This window comes from Polyodon spathula, chromosome 2, assembly GCF_017654505.1.
Source record: "Polyodon spathula isolate WHYD16114869_AA chromosome 2, ASM1765450v1, whole genome shotgun sequence".
Classification (NCBI taxonomy): Eukaryota; Metazoa; Chordata; class Actinopteri; order Acipenseriformes; family Polyodontidae; genus Polyodon; species Polyodon spathula.
The window spans coordinates 78746763-78766602 of NC_054535.1; the positions used below are offsets into that span (position 1 = coordinate 78746763).

Consider the following 19840-nt stretch of genomic DNA (forward strand, 5'->3'; position numbering starts at 1 on the left):
AAAAAAAAAAAAAAAAAAAAAAAAAAAAAACACTTAACAAAAGTAAAAGAGAAAACAAAAGCCTTGCTCTTACTGGCGTGCTAACAAAAAAACATCTAGTGGTTGTAGGCAAAACAACAGCAATAACAGAAAATTGACTGTGTAGCTTCTCTAGCCAGGTGCTTTTATATCTTGTCAATAATCAGTTTGGCCACCTGTCAACATATTTTGGACATATTATATATTGTCCATATTTTGGTTTCCTTTTTGTTCATCAAACACAGGCTTTCATCCTGCCACAATCATCTTTGGAGCAAGTGGATAAATCTATAGCTGTCATGAAGCAAAGTTCCTGAATATTCGGTCCTTTTACAGTAGCGCTCCGGGAGTTGTTAACAGCAGGCTTCCCTCTCTCTCCGTATAGTGGATTTTATCTACAAGGCGGAATGCCTCCAGGAACTCATTGATGTCTATGCTTCCGTCTTTGTTGAAGTCGATGCTGCGAGCTAGGTCTGAAATGGCTTCATTGCTGATCTCCATGTTTAGATGAGAACTGAGCAGCTTCCACGTTTGACAAAACTCTTCAAATGAAACCAGACCTAAAAGACAGTATATTGGGGAGATGGAAATGTGAGGCCGGTTGGTGCATTGCTAGCCCTTGGTCTAGAAATTTCTGGATTCAATCCTGATTTGACTTTCACAGACCCCAGTTTGCACTAATCTTGGACTGAATGTTAATTTAGGTTAGGTAATCTGAGATTAGAGCTAATCAGGGTCTGCGAAAGTCGTTGACAGAAGCTGTAATTAAAACTACAGAGTTTAGCTATAACCACTGTATAAGGAAGGAAATACTGCATAGTCTGAATTGTTTGAAATATTATTTTGCTGGTCCAATTGTGTTATCAGGTAATGTGCTCACCTGAGTTGTCGCTGTCAATAATTCTGAAGATGGTCTCCAGGTTGGACCTGTTCCTGTAAAGTGTTTCTAGCAGGCTTTGGTGTACATGCTTTAGAGAAGAGATGACAAATAGTTACTGTTGTTTTTATATCTTACTGTTTTACAGCAGTGAATAAAACAAGTATAAAATGCATACTAAAAATTATCTACTAAAACCTACAACCCCTGTAGAAAGAAACTAAATAGCACCAGCCCAAGTTACAGTAAATTATTTTTAATCACTGAAATGTAACAACTGGCAATGTAACTATACACTGAGAATCCACTGCTAACACATGCATGTCAACTAACTCCAGTACTCACTGATACCATACAGTTGCAGACAAAGTATAGGCACCCAACATTTAACATAAGCTAATTCAAGAAAACATGTTAAAATACAAGCATTTAGTGAACATTAGCAATAAATTAAGGACAAAGTCAAAAATACATTATTTCTGTTAATTTAACAATCTATAAGAAAAAATTCAAATATTGGTTCATGACAAAAGTATTGGTGCTGCTTTAGTATGTCGTGTGTCCTCCTTTTGCTTTTATTATAGGTTTCAGACGTTAAAGATCATTCTTAACCAGTATGTTGAATACTGTATAATGTCATTATAATTATGTGCAAATTCCCTTGAATTCTGGGAACAGAGGTACATTTTTTAATACCCCTTGTAGTTTGATTGGTGACCATTAGTTTGGAACACATACAGTGATAGCAGCTCTTCATAATTAAGAGGCAAGCACAGTGCTGCAATCCAAGGATATGACCTTTTTTTCTTCTAAAATACAGTACATCGCTGATATGCTCAGTATATTAAATAGATAAAAGTAATCATTTAACATTGGGGTGGGGGTGGGGGGTGTAAGGTTGTTCAGCCTCTCTTATTCTTGTTACCTCTGCAGTTGGTTGTTCTATTGCAAGGTCATGGAACCAGGCATGGTACTCAAGGAGGCCTTCAGGAGCACTCTGCACTAACTGGGAGCGCAGCACTCTCCAGGGCAGGCCCAGCTGCAGCACTGACTCAACCACAGTCGCCCAGTCATTCAGGGGTATCCTGCCTGCACAGTGGGAGCCAAAAAAGAAAAAAATAAATAATTGTGATGCTGGTGATGGAGCACAGCATTAACAATGTCTGTTATTTATGAGGCAATGTGTAAATATCCAAATGTAAAATTTGCTTCACAAAAAAATTTGCATTTTTAAGACAAGCACACAATCACTATGTTCTTTAGTATTATAATATGTCTACATACACAAAATATGATTAGGTTATGGCTAATTTACTTTTGGGGCATATAACATATTGAAGAAAGTTGAGAAACCGGTCAGCACCTACCTGTCTTATTCTTGTCATATTTTTCGAAGGCACTGATGAGATCGGATTTGTGTGAAAATAATTGTTCTCTCAGAGCTCTGAGCGCCGACCGCTCGACTCTGCTAACCCTGCAAGTAAGCACACAAGACAATAAAGCTTATTGAGGCAAGTCTCCTTGTTATACAACTAAAAAGAGCTGTTAGTTTGCATGAATTTGGGGAGAAGGCTGATGATCTGTAAATTCCTGTACAGTCAGTGCCTCTAGGTCACAGAACCCATTACCTCTACAGATGAATGTTATGCTTGGACTGCACCTACTTACCATTGTATTTGGCCAAAAACTAATCAATGAATTTAGGAAATCTAACCTACATTACTATTTGCTATTCTTGTCTCAAATAAGTATTTTTTCATAGCAATAGGAAATTGTCAAACATCTACAATCCATAATGGGAACTAGATAGTAAGGGTTTCTTATAGGTCCTCTATGTAAATTAAGTTGTCTTCAAGGGTTTTCACTGTACAGTATATGTGTTACTGCCATTCTTTAATTTTTTTACCACTTCTCAATACTGATTGGGCCTATACACAGTATTAGGTCCATAATAGATGGGCCACATGTTTAATTTTTTACCTTTGCTTCATAGTTAACTTGCGTGTGGTTCTGCTGACTTGGTACTGTACAAGATGGGGAATCAGATCTGGGCCCAACTTGACATAGGCTCCTCTGTTACTGCCAAGTTCATAGTAATTAGATGCAGAAAAAATGGTCAAGACCTTTTAAAAAAATAAATAAATAAATAATTGTCTGGGCAATATATTTGTGTTGCTCACATAAACGTTTGTTTGCAGATGTGTGTGTTATCCCATGATAACAGCGTTCTTAACAGGAACACTCCAGCCCCCTTGCTCACCTTTCTGTTATGGCAGAACTCGTAGCCATCCTGCTTGCACTCATGGGATCGGATGAGAAGCTGGAGGTTGTGTCTGCTCAGGACTTTCTCAGTCACGTCTGGCCCGTAGTAACACCCTCCGCCTCTCACTGCGTTCGGGACACAGCCCTCCTGATGCATGGGGTCACTCCACAGAATATCCACAATCTTTAAACGAGGCCAACAGACTTTTCGTAAGTACAATATGGGATTTCTATTGACTTTATTGCACTTTCTTCTACATTTGTCCCCCTTGCATTTACATACAGGGACATCAATAGGTAATGTGTTGGTACATCTTAAACTAGAAGAGCAGATATGTATGTACAGCAAGTATCCAGAAGATTTCTTTAATACTTTCAAAGATCTGAACTCTCAAACATGACCCCTTTTCTTTGCTTGTTTTCATCTGTCATGGGCACACTCCCCCCCCCCCCCCCCCCCCCTTATATGCACATAACTTCAAAAATAACAAGTTGAGAGCTAATATTTAGGGATTCTTCCTAAAACACTTCCCATTGCATCCATATACAATATGAAAAGAATCTGAGAAAGCTATACAGTTAATGCACCAAAAGATGTAATAACTAGGTGGAGAGCAGAAAGAGTATCTTCTGTAGCTTGTTTTTAGATCACTGACATGCTTAAGAGGATCTCACCTGCTTCCATTCAGTGTTATCAGATTCACAGACATAGAAGGATTCCGAGTCTGATTCGGAAAAGGACAGGGAGAACTTGCCATCTTCATATGGTTCGGAGAAGCCCACTTGCCGGCGACACTTCTCCAGCTCCTCTTCCACAGAGCGACGCACCTTCCTTGAGATGTCGTGCGGGCTTCTCTTCCTGGTGCCAGGGCTGTAGCAGGGGGTTGAGGTCAGGGAGAACCTCCTCAAGGACGGGTGAGAGTCCATGCTTGTGGTTTGAATGTCTCCTTCATTCGTTCGGCCCCCTCTTATAGAGAGTGCTTCTGCTATATTGTGCCTCTTTTTCTTCTTTGGGGGTCTCAAGACAGAAACATACTGCAAGGTTAGAGAAGAACATATTAATAGTAATAAATATCATTTCTTCAGCCTAATTGGAGGCAGCATGGAGAACAGGTCTTGTATAAAAACCTTGTATAAAGAAATTAAACTTCTGGCATCTTTAACAAATTACGCAGTGCTAACTCAATACATCTAATGAGATTCACATATTTGCTGGCTGATGCTACAGATTATTTAATCTGGGGTCAGATGTTTAAAACCAAACCTCTCCTAATTCCAAGTGCCTACAATAGGGATTGCACAGATTACTGAGTCCATGTGAATTGGAAATAATGACTATGGTATAACAGCTGTAACCCAACTTTACATATTGATAAGGGCAATTTATTTATTGTATTTGTTTTGCCCATACCTGAGATATACTCCGAGATGAAAAACAAAAGAAATTGCAATAAAACAAAAAATGTGAGCCCACTAGGGCATTCTCCAGTAAAGAAGCTGTTGCTAGCGTCTATGAAAACAAGTACTTTGTGTCTGTCGACTTTGGCAATGATGTCCAGATCGGTGGTGTCTGAGATCCCTCCATGAGTTATTAGGACCTTCTGATCGATCACCGTGGCCAGAGGCATCCAGCTGAACACGATCTGGAGCAGCTTGTGAATCTTCCTGCCATGCATCTGAACAGCAAGAACACGCTGGCTCAGTATGTAACAAGAGGCAACCTTTTCACTTACAACTGAACCAAGACACGCAGCCTTTAGGTTTGACTCATCGTATGTGCTGATGAAGTATTTACAGACCCTAGTTTTTTTTTTTTTTTAGCATTTTCTGTAACAAGAAAAGTAAACAGAATCAGTAAGAAACAATAAAGGTGCATGTAACGCTTAAATTAACTAGATAATTAATTACAGCTTGGTGACATTAATGTTTTGCTTTTTTTGTAAAACAGAAACAAATTTGTATTGTTTCAGAATGAATAAGAAACGACTGCAGTGCAGTTTGTTGCCGGGTTAAAACAAGTAGTTAATATATATATTGTTTTATTCTATTTAATTGTGGGTAAATGCAAATTAATGTACAGCCATGGTGTAAGAGAGAGAGAGCTGTGGTGAAGCAGGAGAAGAAATAACACCTCTTAGTGTTATTTACAGGGGGTGACAACTGCAGTGGTCACAAAGAAACAAAACAACTCAAATGTCATACTTCCAAAGAAATGACCTTTTCAAAGGTTAATGCTTCACTCAGAAACACAACTATGGAATGGAACTCTGATGGAAACTAATGACTTTATAGTCAACTTTCTTCCTTATTGTGCATCTAATAATACTCAAAAATAGCACTAATGTCAAAAATAAAAGCAACATTCATCAGACACAAAAGAAAACTGCATTTCCCTTTTCTAGTTTTGTTTTTGAACATGCCCTCTTATAGACACCATACTATTCACAGTGCGCTTTTAAGGAAAGACTGAGTGAAGAAGACGCTTCCCATGAGAGATCCTGTGATCCAGATCAAGTTTATAAACACGCTACCTGAGGGAAGATTGAACCAGTTGTGTGTTTTTTTTGGAAGTCTGCTTTAGTGATAGGCTATAAGGCTTTGTGAAGACACATCCCTTTGAATTGCTTACAATACAAAACTCTTGCAACCCTCTCTTACTGAGACAGGACTTCATAGAATGGAACAATCATCATAATGTATTTTGTTCTAAAAGTTTACTGTAACACTCTAAACATGCAAGTTTAATGTACTATAGTACACTTTGCTTTGCTTTTGCCTTGGTATAGTGCTGTGAAGTTTTAGAAGGGTGCATAATGTGAATGCTCAGGATAACAAATCCTGTATACCTTGTATTTCTGCATCACTTCCTTGGTAAAGCCGTATCTAGAAAGAGAAGGAAAAAAATGAAGCTAAAAAAGAAACCTGCACACTTTGGTTTGCAACTGAAGTGGAGTTCACGCCAGTACACCTATTTCATTTAAGGTTACCTCAGGTTTACAATGTAATCTTCATGGTTTCCTCTGTTCATGTGGACTTCATTGGGATAAACCAGTAAGAATGCAAACAGAATCAACAGGATCTCAATCGAGTCCTTGCCTCTGTCCACATAGTCTCCATTGAAGATATAGAGCTTTTCAACAGACGGGAGGCCATTCTGAGGAAAGTAGTAAAAACAAATGGTTCTGTATGTCTTATCTAAGCCAAACCTAATTCTACTGATTCAAATTAACTGAATAGTGTTGTATTCTTTCGACATTCAAAATACACACCAAGGAAATAAAATAGATTTGGTTTAGTAAAACACACAATCTACAATCTAGTTTTAACACTATTTACACATTAGCAGTACTATAGGTAGTTGCCATCAATGCTAACATAAAAAAATGACTTTAAAAAGAAAGCTGAAGAAATCCAATCAGATCTGTGGCAAGTAAATATATTTCTGCCATGCTGATAGCTCACAGTTAATTCAGTGACGAGAACATCCATACCGTGTGCAGTGGAACATTCTAGAACATCATCCTGTTTTATAATCTGGCATTAAGACAGCTACAGACGATAATCACACTAAATCTTTCCTGCCTGTTCTAGTACATACTGTAAACAACATAACAGCTGCTTGAGCAAGGAGGGGTGTAGCAGGATAGCGTCACGGCCCAAGCTGTTACGGGCAGGAAGGAGACTCGGAGATGGAGTGCTGCCGTTAAAGACCATGTTTATGTAACACAACTAAACAAGGTACAGGAACCAAAATAAAGCGGTTCAACAAAACAACTCATTACTGTCACAATAAATACTCCTTATTGTCCTAGCTGGGCAGCACCTTCACTGGACCACCTCCAAACTCTCCTTAATCTTTTAACAAAACATTTGGCTTTTGATCATTCATTATTCAATCACAGCCCCGGCCTCATTCCCCATGTGTAACTGGCAGGGATGGGACTAACCCCATCTCTGCCAAACTTAAATTCAAAATAATAAATCTTTACACACACACACACACACTACTTACACCTTGGGCTTCCACCCTTCCACAACAGGTAACAGTGGTGTACCTACCTTATAAAATATTAACAGCAAGTCATCCAGCTGCCCATGCAAGTCACCTTGAATCAGAATTTAAAAAAATAAATTATATATATAATTACTTAGTAAATAAAGACAACAATTGTATTTACTAATGGTGAAATCTGAAATCATCTCTATTTATCCACAGAGCAGTGAAATGCTTGCTTTTCCTTCTTGCCCTGCATCATTTCAAATTCATTTTACCTGCATCCGAACCCAAATTCAAACCCAGTCCTCTGGAACTGAGACGTGTATATAACCCACTGCACCGTCCAGCCCTTTCCTAATTTGTGCATGATTACAGAATGTACCAGCCAGTGCTCACCACAGATAGTAATCTCCTCACAGAAGCAGGTAGAGACCCGGTTGATATTTGGCAGCAGTTTGAGGTGTTTCAAGGTTTCGTGTAGAAGCTGGAGGACGTATCGCGCATGGAGCTGCTACTGGGAGGAATGGACAGAAGGAATCAGGAGACTGCAAGTAAACATCAGACAAGCATGCTGTGAAATCAAAGGACAAATTCTAAAAGTATACAAGTTTCCCATAGTAATTTTGCAGTTTCCCATGCACTTTAATAGATTATACTGTGATTTACCGTCGTTATCATGTTTTTTTTTTTTTTTTTTTTTTTTTTAATGCAATAACATATTTACCATTGTTCTGTTGGTTTTTTTTTTTTTTTACCATGTTTCCACTCTGCTTTTACTATACAATTCTACATAACTTTTTAAAGGGTAGCTATAAAGCGTAATAACTGCATACATGGCTCTTAACATGTGAAATCTCTGGACATTAAACACAGCATTGATATTTACAGCGGTATGTACAGTATACCTACTTGTTTGTGTCTGAAGGCTTCCACTAATGCAGCTGCATGGGCAGCAGTGAGAGGAAAATCAATGTGAGGTCCTGCGTACGATTCAGGCAGCTCAATGGTTTCATGGTCACAGTAATACTCCAGTTCAGTCTGCTTATAGACCTCATCCTCCGTGAAGATGTGAGAGATCAGGTCCCCTGCCAAAGAAGCGTTGGTTTACAAAGAGGAGGCCAGTAGACCACTACTAACCCTGTGCTTCCTGGGATTGCTAATCAAACTTCTTTCAACAGTAGAGACTTTCTGGAACATAACAGTCACATATTTATATGAATTACAGTTCTATAGGAATAATATATGAAAAACTGTTTCATAGCTGTTATAGCAGATCATCTTTGGCCACTGATTCATAATGAATTCACAGTAACAACAGCTGGTGGAATGTCCACATTTGGGGCTGTTATTTAAAATTGTAAATTGCGTGTTTGTATAATTTAGAAAAGGGATGATATGAGCAGTGAACATGGTAAACATAAAAAGCAGCTTTTTTTTTTTTTTAACACGTGGTTAATGAAAAAACTAAGTGATGTTTTGAAACATGCTGTTTATAAATAATTAGGTTTATACAAGTAGATTTCTATCAAACAAAGAAACAAGGCCTTACTTTGGTTACTGTTAGTTGGTGTGAAGTGATCCATAAGGTAAGTGAAAAAGTTTTGCAGCTGAAAAAGAAAATATTTAAGTAGACTCTTGGAGAAACACATTTAATGGGAAGGGGGGTTAGATATTAATAACAGTATCTTCATGTTTGCATTTATTAGATTCAAAGTAAAGGCTGTGAAGGCTACTTTCCACCCTGTAGTTGACTTTACCTCCTCATTGGTTTTTTATGAAAATATTTCTGAAATTGCAGAAACAGAAAAGCAAGAAACGAAATCACAACAATCTGAACAAGGTAAAAGACGTTTAACCCTTTAATGCTACTGGTGGAAGATTCTCTGGCTGCACTTGTTTCTAATCAATCTCATCTTGACACAACACGTGTAGGCCTACAGGCATTCTTTAAGGACTGGCAGTTGATTCTGGACTGAACCATTTCACTACCGTGGGGGAAGGGGGGTGAAAAATATTTTAAATTTTAGAGTTATTCCTGAGTACAGTCTTCATTTGTGTGACGTACAATAAGTCACTTAATATGTCTTTTGTCGGGTGTCTATTCTTATTGCATAAGAACATAAGAAAGTTTACAAACGAGAGGAGGCCACTCAGCCCATCTTGCTCGTTTGGTTGTTAGTAGCTTATTGATCCCAAAATCTCATCAAGCAGCTTCTTGAAGGATCCCAGAGTGTCAGCTTCAACAACATTACTGGGGAGTTGGTTCCAGACTCCCACAATTCTCTGTGTAAGAAAGTGCCTCCTATTTTCTGTTTTGAATGCCCCTTTGTCTAATCTCCATTTGTGACCCCTGGTCCTTGTTTCTTTTTTCAGATCGAAAAAGTCACTTGGGTCGACATTGTCAATTTCGACCCACCTACCTTTTAGAATTTTTAATGCTTGAAAATCAGGTCGCCGCATAGTCTTCTTTGTTCAAGACTGAATAGGTTCAATTATTTTAGCCTGTCTGCATATGACATGCCTTTTAAATCTGGAATAATTCTGGTCGCTCTTCTTTCCACTCTTTCTAGAGCAGCAATATCTTTTTTATAGCGAGGTGACCAGAACTGCACACAGTATTCAAGATGAGGTCTTACTAATGCATTGTACAGTTTTAACATTACTTTCCTTGACTTAAATTCAACACTTTTCACTATATATCCGGGCATCTTGTTGGCCTTTTTTATAGCTTCCCCACATTGTCTAGATGAAGACATTTCTGAGTCAACAAACTCCTAGGTCTTTTCATAGATGCCTTCTTCAATTTCAGTATCTCCCATATGATATTTATAATGAACATTTTTATTGCCTGCGTGCCTTACACTTTTCTCTATTAAATGTCACTTGCCATGTGTCTGTCCAGTTCTGAATCTTGTCTAGATCATTTTGAATGACCTTTGCTGCTGCAACAGTGTTTGCCACTCCTCCTATTTTTGTGTCATCTGCAAATTTAACAAGTTTTCTTACTATACCAGACTCTAAGTCATTAATGTAGATTAGGAATAGCAGAGGACCTAATACTGATCTCTGTGGTGCACCACTGGTTACCTCACCCCATTTTGAGGTTTCTCCTCTAATCAGTACTTTCTGTTTTTTTCACATTTTAACCACTCCCTAATCCATGTACATGTGTTTCCTTGAATCCCTACTGCGTTCAGTTCGAGAATTCATCTTTTAAGCAGGACTTTGTGAAAAGCTTTCTGGAAATCTAAATAAACCATGTCATATGCTTTGTAATTATCCATTGTCGAGGTTGCATCCTCAAAAAAATCAAGCAGGTTAGTTAGACACGATCTTCCTTTCCTAAAAACATGTTGACTGTCTCCCAGGATATTGTTACCATATAGGTCATTTTCCATTACAGGCATCATTCCGCACAGTTTGAGCTTCACAGTCTTCTCGTGTGACATACCTTGATCTGGTCCTGCTCGCCTGCATACTCGATGGACTGGAAGATGGTCCAGGTACATCTCCGCCGAACCTCCATGCGAGCCACATACTGGCGATACCACCTTTGGATGAGGACAGCTGCTTTCATTGCTGGGAAACAGCAAAAATAAAATACTGCGTCATTAAAAGATGCGCTGTACGGTGCATAACATTACAAGGGAGTTCTACTTGTAAAACTGCAAGAGAGCATTTCAAATTAATTACTTTGATTCCGATTGGGTATGGCAGTGGCCACGCCCTCTTTGCTCACTGTTTTAGTCTTCAGAATTATATTTTTTTTTATTTAAATTATGTCTAACCAGGGCTATCACTATGTGAAATCATAAACTGGTTAGCCTACCTTGCTATGAATAAAATTGAGTAAAAAAACCTACCTGTAGCAGCTGCAAATAGGGATGCAGGGAAAGAAAGTTCAATTTATGTTAAGCGACATTGTCAATTTTCTACATTACAAAAAGACACAAGAGGAAACTAGAACTAAATATTCCATCAGTCATAAGGTAAGTATTATTGCAAACACATCACAGTATTCATTGTGTACACATCTCTGTGCTCTGAAAGGGTTTTCCAAAAATAACGGGAGAATAATGGCTTTTAAAGTTGCTAGTGCAATTCTAGGCAAAGTGAAAAAAAAAAAAAACTAAAACTCCTCAGGAATGCTAGTATCTGCAAAGCTTGGTTCATTTTTTACAATATAAACACAAATATTGCAAACACAGTAAACGTTGCTGTGAATAGCTAACCATACCTGGGATGGACACACTTGCCTCTGTTTGCATGGGAAATTGGAAAATCAATCAATGGATGCATTACAGGTTTGGAAGATGCGTGAAACAATCTCACCACTGTATATCACAACTGGTATTGATGCAGAAGTAGCAGGAAACGTGTAGTTAACAAGCATTTTTTGTTATTCCTTAAATAGTAGGGTTTGATGTGACCGGTCCAATGTCCTAAAGTCTGTGATGCAACATTGCAGTCGAGATGTACTTAATAGTCAGATATGACTTTCCCTTTTAGAGAAAAATCTCTTTAAATTTACAATATCGTGGGAAGCAGTTTTAACTACACTAGCATATTGTACTTGAGGAGTAGATTAGCTGCCAGTTTATGAAGAAAATTTATTCAGTGTTTCATTCAATATATGCTTTTTTTCTGTTTGTCACTGGGCAGTTTTGCAATTCTCAGACGGACAAAATCAGCTTTTAATAAATACAATATTATTCAGAAGAAGTCGTCTGCTTTGAAACCATTATATGAACCAAAACACATTCTTTAGTTCAACTTTTTGAATAACAAACCATCAGTTTCAAGGAATCAACAGTTTATATACTGTATTCCTCAACGAATCAGCAGTTTATATACTGTACTCCTCAACGAATCAGCAGTTTATATACTGTACTCATGTAGAGAATATCATGTGCAAATTGTACTTTTTATCCAACAGAACTCCTAGGCCCCTTGATGACACAAAAGGGAGAAAACAAAGGACAGTGATAAGAATATTTTATAAAGTGAATACCAAACACAAAAATCATTTAACCAACCTCTCTCTGTCTTCTTTAAAGAGTAATTGTTGTCTAACGAGATACCACATCCCATGGCCTTCTGTTCTTCCAGCTGTCTGTGTGTGATGTCACTTTCCGCTTTACCTTCCGATAGCTGTGCTGTTTCCACTAGGAGGGATACTGTAAACAAGATTATTCTTTAAGAATATGTTTTCTTACTACATAACTCATATCATTATATGTTTATTTTGAATTGAAATTTATGTGAAATATGTGCCTGTATGCAGCACTAACAATGGGATTCCATGGAGTAGCTCTCTTTTTAGCCTTTCTCTTACCTCACACACCTGTGCTTTAGATAATTTCATTATTCTTTGACTTTGCTTCCTTCTCTACACCTGGCTATGATTTTACAACAAAACATTTGTCATCAATCCTTGTTGAAACCATGTTGAAATATAATACTGTTCAGCATAAATCTCTTGCTCCTGCTTGCACTTATGTGTGGTATAGTGTGTGGTACAGTGGCAGTAAGTGCCTGCTTCAAGGTGAAAAGTCCCTTGGGAAGCTACATACCCTTAGCAACCTCAGATGTTTCCTTTCAATTATGCATAGTATTCGCACAGTCAATTCTTGCTCACTGAATATACAGGATGAGGCTCTGCCTCCTTACCTAGCATACAGTAAGAAGTCTGGGTATATCTTAAATACAGCTGTTTAAAGATGAAAGTCAAATGCTAAGACATCAGCCCACTCCAATGTGTTTTAAAACTGGAACTCTTTTCCTATTTTTAGCACAGAGGCAGAAATAATAATAATCCATCACAATAATCAGCAATCATGCTATTCAAGGTAACACATTTAAGATTTAAATACAAGATTTAAAAGTAGCTGGTGCCCAAATACGCTTAAAAAAAAAAGCTGCCAGCCTTGGAGCTTCAGACTGCTTGAAACTCTGGCAGCATGTGTCCTTATTTTACAGTTTAAGCTTCAGCTGTGTAGACGCTATGGAGCCAGTCAACAATAACTGGATATATCAAGACTGGGCCAGACTTTGACCTGTAAGTTCAGTGACCCCTGAATCTCGGTATCATATGGTCTCTGTTGCTAATTTTGTAGTGAAGTCTTTTTCTTTCCAGGGACCTTGTGTAGTAAGCACCACTAAGGTTTCTAATTTTATATTTAATGAATGTGCTGTATCTGACAACATGTTGATGAAATAACATTCCAAATGCATGTGCGACCCAACTGTGACTGCAATTAGACATGCCTCGGCTTGTGGCTTCTACAGTAAGTCTAATTGAGCTCAGGTGCAGCTAAAGCTCATAGTAAAACGTGAATGGCTCAAACTACCATGCCAAAATAATTTTATTTTTAACCCTGAGATATATTTCGCTCTACTAAAATTACAGAAACTGTATTGTGTATCTTAAGACACATACTCAAGACTAGCCTTCATTAATACCAGTTTAGTAATGTCAGCACACTGAAGGGTTATTGGGACTACAGTGTCTGTTGCGGTAATTTTGTAGTAATATCCAAATACACTGTGTTGAATTAGCAACTGCATTAAAACATAGACCACTCTGTCCATATTACATATCCAGATATAAATATACATCTCCTGAAAAAATATTTAATTGACATGTAGTTGTTGTTTTAAATTCACAAAAAGCTCGATAAAATGCAAATGTATTTAAATGCACCCTTAAACAAACATACTGTGCATTGTAAAGACTTTTACAAATTCCGACAATCAAAAATCACCCAATTAGACACAAACTGGTACTGCTCTGTATCAAATCCATCCTTATTCAGTAAACTCCCTCCTGGAGAAAAGTATGATATAAGTTAAAAAGTAAGTACAGGGGTTCCGAAAAATATAGCGTTCCACGTCCCCACGTGTTGCTACAACTGTTCAAATAACATACCTGTCATTTGTCTTTTTATTGTTAACATCCTGACAACTGTTTACATGTATAACTTTTTGTCTTTTCAAAATGTCCATTCTAGTGCACCGATAGTGTAAGGATTATTGCCCATATTGTCAAACAGCAATAATGATCCATGATGTGGTACAGTACAGAAAAGCCAGAGCACTTGCTATGTTTTGTTTTGTTTTTTTATCGCTCTTCCTGCAGTGATTTAGAGGGCAGATCTCAACCCCCAGTGCACTAGAGCAGACATTTTGAAAAGAGCTCTGTCGGGTCAGTCCTTTTCATTTTAGAGACAATCTGAGGATCTCCCTCTATTAATGTGAGTTTTATTACTTTACCTATAGTAATATACAGATTGCACTGCAGTTGTCTTACCTTACTAATAAACCACAGGAGGAAACAACCATTTATATTCTCCTGAAGCAAGGTTTTACACAGTGTACAGTATTCTAGATATAAATAAAAAGGATTACAGAAAATAAAATAGCCTGGCGAGTAGCTATAGTTGAATTAGGAACAGGACTCACCTGCTAAATGATCTTGTTTTAACTTTAAATAGACTTTCAGTTTACTATTTTTTATTTAAACACACTCTGGTCATGCCATAAAATTCAAGAGACTTCATCAGGGAATCTGAAAAAAAAAGACCTTACCTGGAGGCGTGCGCTTTCTATATCTGTTTCTTTGTAGTTGTTGTTGTATTATGTCTGTATCCACATCTTTCATTCACATCTTTTTGAGACCACTTTTCTGTGACTCACCAAACAGGGTGAACCTCTGATCGTGACTCATTATGTCAGACACAGCGATATTAAGACAAACACTAATATGAGATGAATGGAAGGACTGAGCAAATGTCCCTTGTTGTACTCCAGTAGCCTGACAGCACTCAACCTGCTCTTGCCAGCTACGCTTCAGCCACACTTCTCATTACCAGACTTTGCAGCTCTCCAATTTATACTTACTGTGAGAGGCTTTAAGTGCTCTCTTCACCCCGCACGCTCCCTTAATTAAGGCTACAAGGCTCAAATGGATTAGGATTATGCTTCGAAACCTCTTTTTCTATTTCTAATGATGAGGCTGGACGTTTTCTCCTGTGCAGAAGACCAACAAATTGGCACGTGCAGTATGGCTGCATTATCCATTTGCGGTTGTAGAAGTATAGTGGTTTAAGTAGGTGAAATTAGCTTTATATCTGATGATAACAATAACAATGGATAATGCTGGGAGACATTTCATACCCGTTTTTGTATACCAGGAGCTGACAAGTGTGGGTTTATCAGGGGGTTATTATTCACATCTTTATATCACTGACCCTTTTTTCCTAACACGGCTGTTTTTGTACATGTAAAATGTTGAGGATATTTAAAAAGTAGCAGGGTTCCGTAAAATATAGCGTTCCACGTCCCCACGTGTTGCTACAACTGTTTAAATAACCGACCTGTAATTTTTCTTTTTGTTCTTAACATCCTGACAACTTTTTACACTTCGAAGTTTCAAGTCTGTTTCAAAGGTCTTTTCAACATATCAGTTCCAGTGCACTTGGGTTTGAGATCTTAACTTTCGGAGGGATGCTGCCAGTTTTAATATTGATTTGGCATTTACATCAAAGTTCTTTGGCATTCCAAGACTTCTACTGACATCTGGTGGAATATTATAGAAATAATAAAGACAAATTTGTAATTCCTGCATGGCTAGCATTCTATTAGCACTATCAAATCTGCTGTACTGAACATGACATAACCATATTATATATAGTACTAAATATATATATATATATAATATATATATATATATATATATTATATATATATATATAATATATATATATATATTAAATATATATAAACATAATCCATTAGGTTTCTTTTAAAAATTATTATAATACATATTACACAGTTTGGACTCAGTTGTCAAACTAGTCTTCGAGGCCCTCAGGATCTTCTGGTTTTCATTGCAAAGTATAAGCTCTCAATTAACGTAATTATTTGTTCAATTGGACATATTTTTTTCAAGTTCTTTTACAGGCGATGATTTAGAAAATGCATTTGATTCATGGTACACGACCTATGAAACATGTTGAGGCCTGGAGAGAAGTGTTAAATGTGTCCAATAATCAAATAATTAGACCAATTAAGTAATTGAGAGCTCGGGTGGAACAAAAGCAAGAAGACATTGCGGCCATCGAGCTATACTGTTTAATTATTTTTATATAATATAAATATGGTAGGTTGCTGTAAGAGCCACGCTGATTTTCATCCCACTCAAGGTCAGAACGTGAGCCCTTGTGAGCTGAACTGGATCTCAGCTTGGGTCGCACGGCACCTTATACAGTATTCTATATCGGGTATGCTGGTTGTGTATACCCTGCTACACAACAAGCATTGAGGATAGCTTATACTGGACACCTTAAGGAGCTCGTGGGTTACCCTGCATATCCTCATTCGTGGAATAACTACAATACTTTATTCATGTTCATGGTTTATCCTCGATATGTTGCATATACCACCATACAATAACATAAATTACATTCACATTTGGTAAGAAAAGAATTATTTGTTTTTTATTGTTTTAAAAGTACAACAAAGCAAAGCAAAACTGAAATAATCAATGTTATTCTTGTTATAACAGAATAAGCCTTCTTACTGTTTGGGACATGGAGATACTGACGCAGATAGCAGCACAAGGGACAGCATGTCAGCTTGATATGAGGGGTGTATAAAAACCCAGTTGTTAGATGTGGCCGGGGCCCAGCCCAAGCAGTGAAAAATTAGATTACCTGGTCCTGACAATAACCCAATAAGTTAATCACATATTGTGTGGAAAACTTTAGCACTGAAAAAAAAATGTCTTCATCCAGAGTACATAAAGGGGCAGAAGTAAAAAGTAGATGCACAATTACTATTTAAATGTGCAATGGTTTAATACAAAAAAAAAAAGATAATTGTTTTAGCATAATCAAAACAGATGATTTCCTATATTGCTAACCAATGATTAGTCTTCATTCATCAGGTCTGCTCAATGACCTACAAAAAGAAGAGAAAATCAAACAGCTCATTTAACATACAGTTAATATAAATGAAAGCATATAACTTACAGTAGACAGTGTCTAGTGTCCACCGTGGATATTTGAAGTTTATTTCTTTCATTGTAAACATTTAGTTGTGCAAAACCGTAAGATAATAAGAACATGCACGGGCCTCCTTCAGTTAATAAACACTAACGACTTCACCGTCTTTGCCTTGCAACTGCTGCACAACAGCAATATCAATTAATGAGCATATCAAACACATCCTCCAAATTTCAAACTGCTTTGATTTGTGAAAAACAGATACTGGGCAATGGTTTATACAGTATGTCACCAAAAAAGCTTACATTATCTCTCTGTAAACACAGGAGAAGGTAGGTAAAGATACAAATGCATCATTTGGCATGTTGAAGTTTTTTGGTTTTTTTTTTTTTATGTTTTGTTCTGCAAATGATTTTGAATCTTTAAAAAGTGACTTAGCAGATGAGTAATTCCACATGTGATTGAGTCTGTGGTCTGACTGCAAGGTGAAGTAGGGGATTCAGAAAAGAGATATGATACACTGGGGCTGAGCTTGTAACCTCTGAGTAGGATTTGTTACTTAGATCATTCACAGATTTATTTTTTAAATACGTACCTTTTTGTTCTTTTTTTTTTTTTTTTTTTTAAACAGCAAATCTAAAAAACACTATGTTTTCTTTCTAACTTCCGTCCGGTACATTTCTGGGAAAGCTGCACTCATGACAGTTGTATAAATGGTGATACTAAATGCAAGAACATTAAAAAAAAAGGTTTTATTATACATTAATATAACTAGAATCTATAGAATTAAAACTAGCTTCTTGTTTGGGTAGAAAAAAACAGTATCACAGCACAGATAATACAGACTGAAGTGATAAAGCACAGTACTCTCTTCTATATAAAATCATTCCATATAGATACTTCCCTGTGCAAACTCTCTTACTAGTCATGGATTACTATATAAAAGAATACACTAGGCAATCCACATGCAATCACTAGAGGTGAATCTTAGCTAAATGACAGTGATGTATGCTCTGGTATCTAACTGTACATAAAGTTTGTTTAAAAAAAAAAAACTACAACATTGTTCTGTATTCTTTCAAAAGCTTTGTACGCACCTGTTGAGGGTTGGCTTCACAGACAATACCTGTAAAACACACACACACATATCATTATTATTTAAGATCAATACACATTTTGCATAATTCTACTAAAATAATTTTAACAAGACCAAAACATAACCACAGGTGGCCAAGAAAATAACAACAGTATGACAAAACAAATGTTCTACCACACTAGATGAAGTATAATCATCTGCATGCCTCTAGAAGTTATTTTTTCATTCCTCACCATTCATGGCAGAAAACTGATTCAGCACAAGATTCCAGACAGTAACCTCTATTCCTAACACAGTTTCAACAACAAAAAGGCCCCAAGATCCACGTGTAGCCTTCAAAACACACAGCTAATCAAGTAAGAAAATAAAATGATGATTTTCAGAATTGGTATTTGTCAACTTTCTTTAAAAACAACCCCCGCCCCCCACCCAAAAAAAAGAAAAAACAAAAACATATAAATGAATACAAAAAATAAAATAAAAATTACTTTAAAAAGAGTATCCAAATTGATATTCTCTTGCCCAGTAGCATTGAGTGCCTTGATGGCAGGAGTCCTATGAAAAACACAATGGCAAGGAAAGTTGTGTTTATATCATCAGTATTATTTTCTATTCAAATTTTGTGATCACATGTGGAGCTCAAGAAAGCTTTTGGATTGGCAACAATGGGTTAAAGCTCTCAGTTTTGGAACTGAGGCCCAGTGCAATAACCCACTGCCCAAGCCAGACCAAACACACTTCTATGCAGTACATTTTCAACAACATCTGACTAGTAATACAAAGGTAGCGGGATGTTAGGGGTGCTTAACAAACTGAACAAACTTCTGCTGGCTATGAACATTAACCCTTCAACTGTACCATGTGGTCACCATTACTTTCAAATTTACACTTAACACTTCTTTATTTTAGAGATTTTTATAATATTAATATATATATATATTTTATATATATATATATATATATATATATATATATATATATATATATATATATATATATATATATATATATATATATATATATAGCATGTGTGTATGAATATAATTTAGATATTTTATTTAACACCATGTAATCAAAGAAACTACAAAATGGTATCACAAAAGTCTACCGGAAGCCATAATAGTAGTACAGTATTTCATGTTAGATTTTTCTATTTTTGTTAGTTTTTCAGTCAGTGTGTGTGTGTGTGTGTGTGTGTGTGTGTGTGTATATATATATATATATATATATATATATATAATACACACACACACACACACACACACACACACACAGAGACTGAAACTGACAAAACATGAAAATAAAAAATGTGACATTTCAAAATCTAACATGAAATACTGTACTACTATTATGGCTTCCGGTAGACTTTTGTGATATCATTTTGTAGTTTCTTTGATTACATGGTGTTAAATAAAATATCTAAATTATTCATATATTACACACACACACATATATATATATATATATATATATATATATATATATATATATATATATATATACACACACACACACACACACAGTACTGTGCAAATGTTTTAGGCAGGTGTGAAAAAATGCTGTAAAGTAAGAATGCTTTCAAAATT

General features: G+C 36.6%; 2 protein-coding genes across 6 annotated transcripts in view; both read right to left on the reverse strand.

Annotated features, from left to right (window-relative positions):
• Positions 1-38: 38 nt before the first annotated feature.
• Positions 39-10794, reverse strand: LOC121326983 (serine/threonine-protein phosphatase with EF-hands 2-like; the record flags this gene model as incomplete). The annotated part of the gene is made up of 15 exons (XM_041270695.1): positions 39-578; positions 899-986; positions 1821-1984; positions 2263-2369; positions 2876-3018; positions 3156-3341; positions 3833-4192; positions 4684-4833; positions 6004-6040; positions 6145-6311; positions 7217-7263; positions 7551-7665; positions 8064-8239; positions 8713-8761; positions 10606-10794. Coding segments are annotated over 15 exons (2208 nt in total), but the record flags the coding sequence as incomplete, so codon positions are not given.
• Positions 10795-16624: 5830 nt separating this feature from the next.
• The window catches only part of LOC121301472 (N-acylethanolamine-hydrolyzing acid amidase-like), a 9745-nt gene continuing 6529 nt past the window's right edge, over positions 16625-19840 (reverse strand). The window contains exons 8-11 of one of the 5 annotated variants that reach the window (XR_005947624.1): positions 18743-18809; positions 18256-18284; positions 17754-17880; positions 16625-17114 (exon numbers count right to left, since the gene is read on the reverse strand). Coding sequence is in view for 4 of the 5 variants with exons in the window: in XM_041230918.1 (XP_041086852.1) it covers positions 17805-17880; positions 18256-18284; positions 18743-18809 (172 nt within the window). In the remaining variant the exon portion in view is untranslated. Of the gene's footprint in view, positions 17881-18255; positions 18285-18742; positions 18810-19840 lie in introns of all 5 variants that reach the window. The other 4 variants (XM_041230931.1, XM_041230918.1, XM_041230949.1 and 1 more) reach the window with 4 other exon arrangements.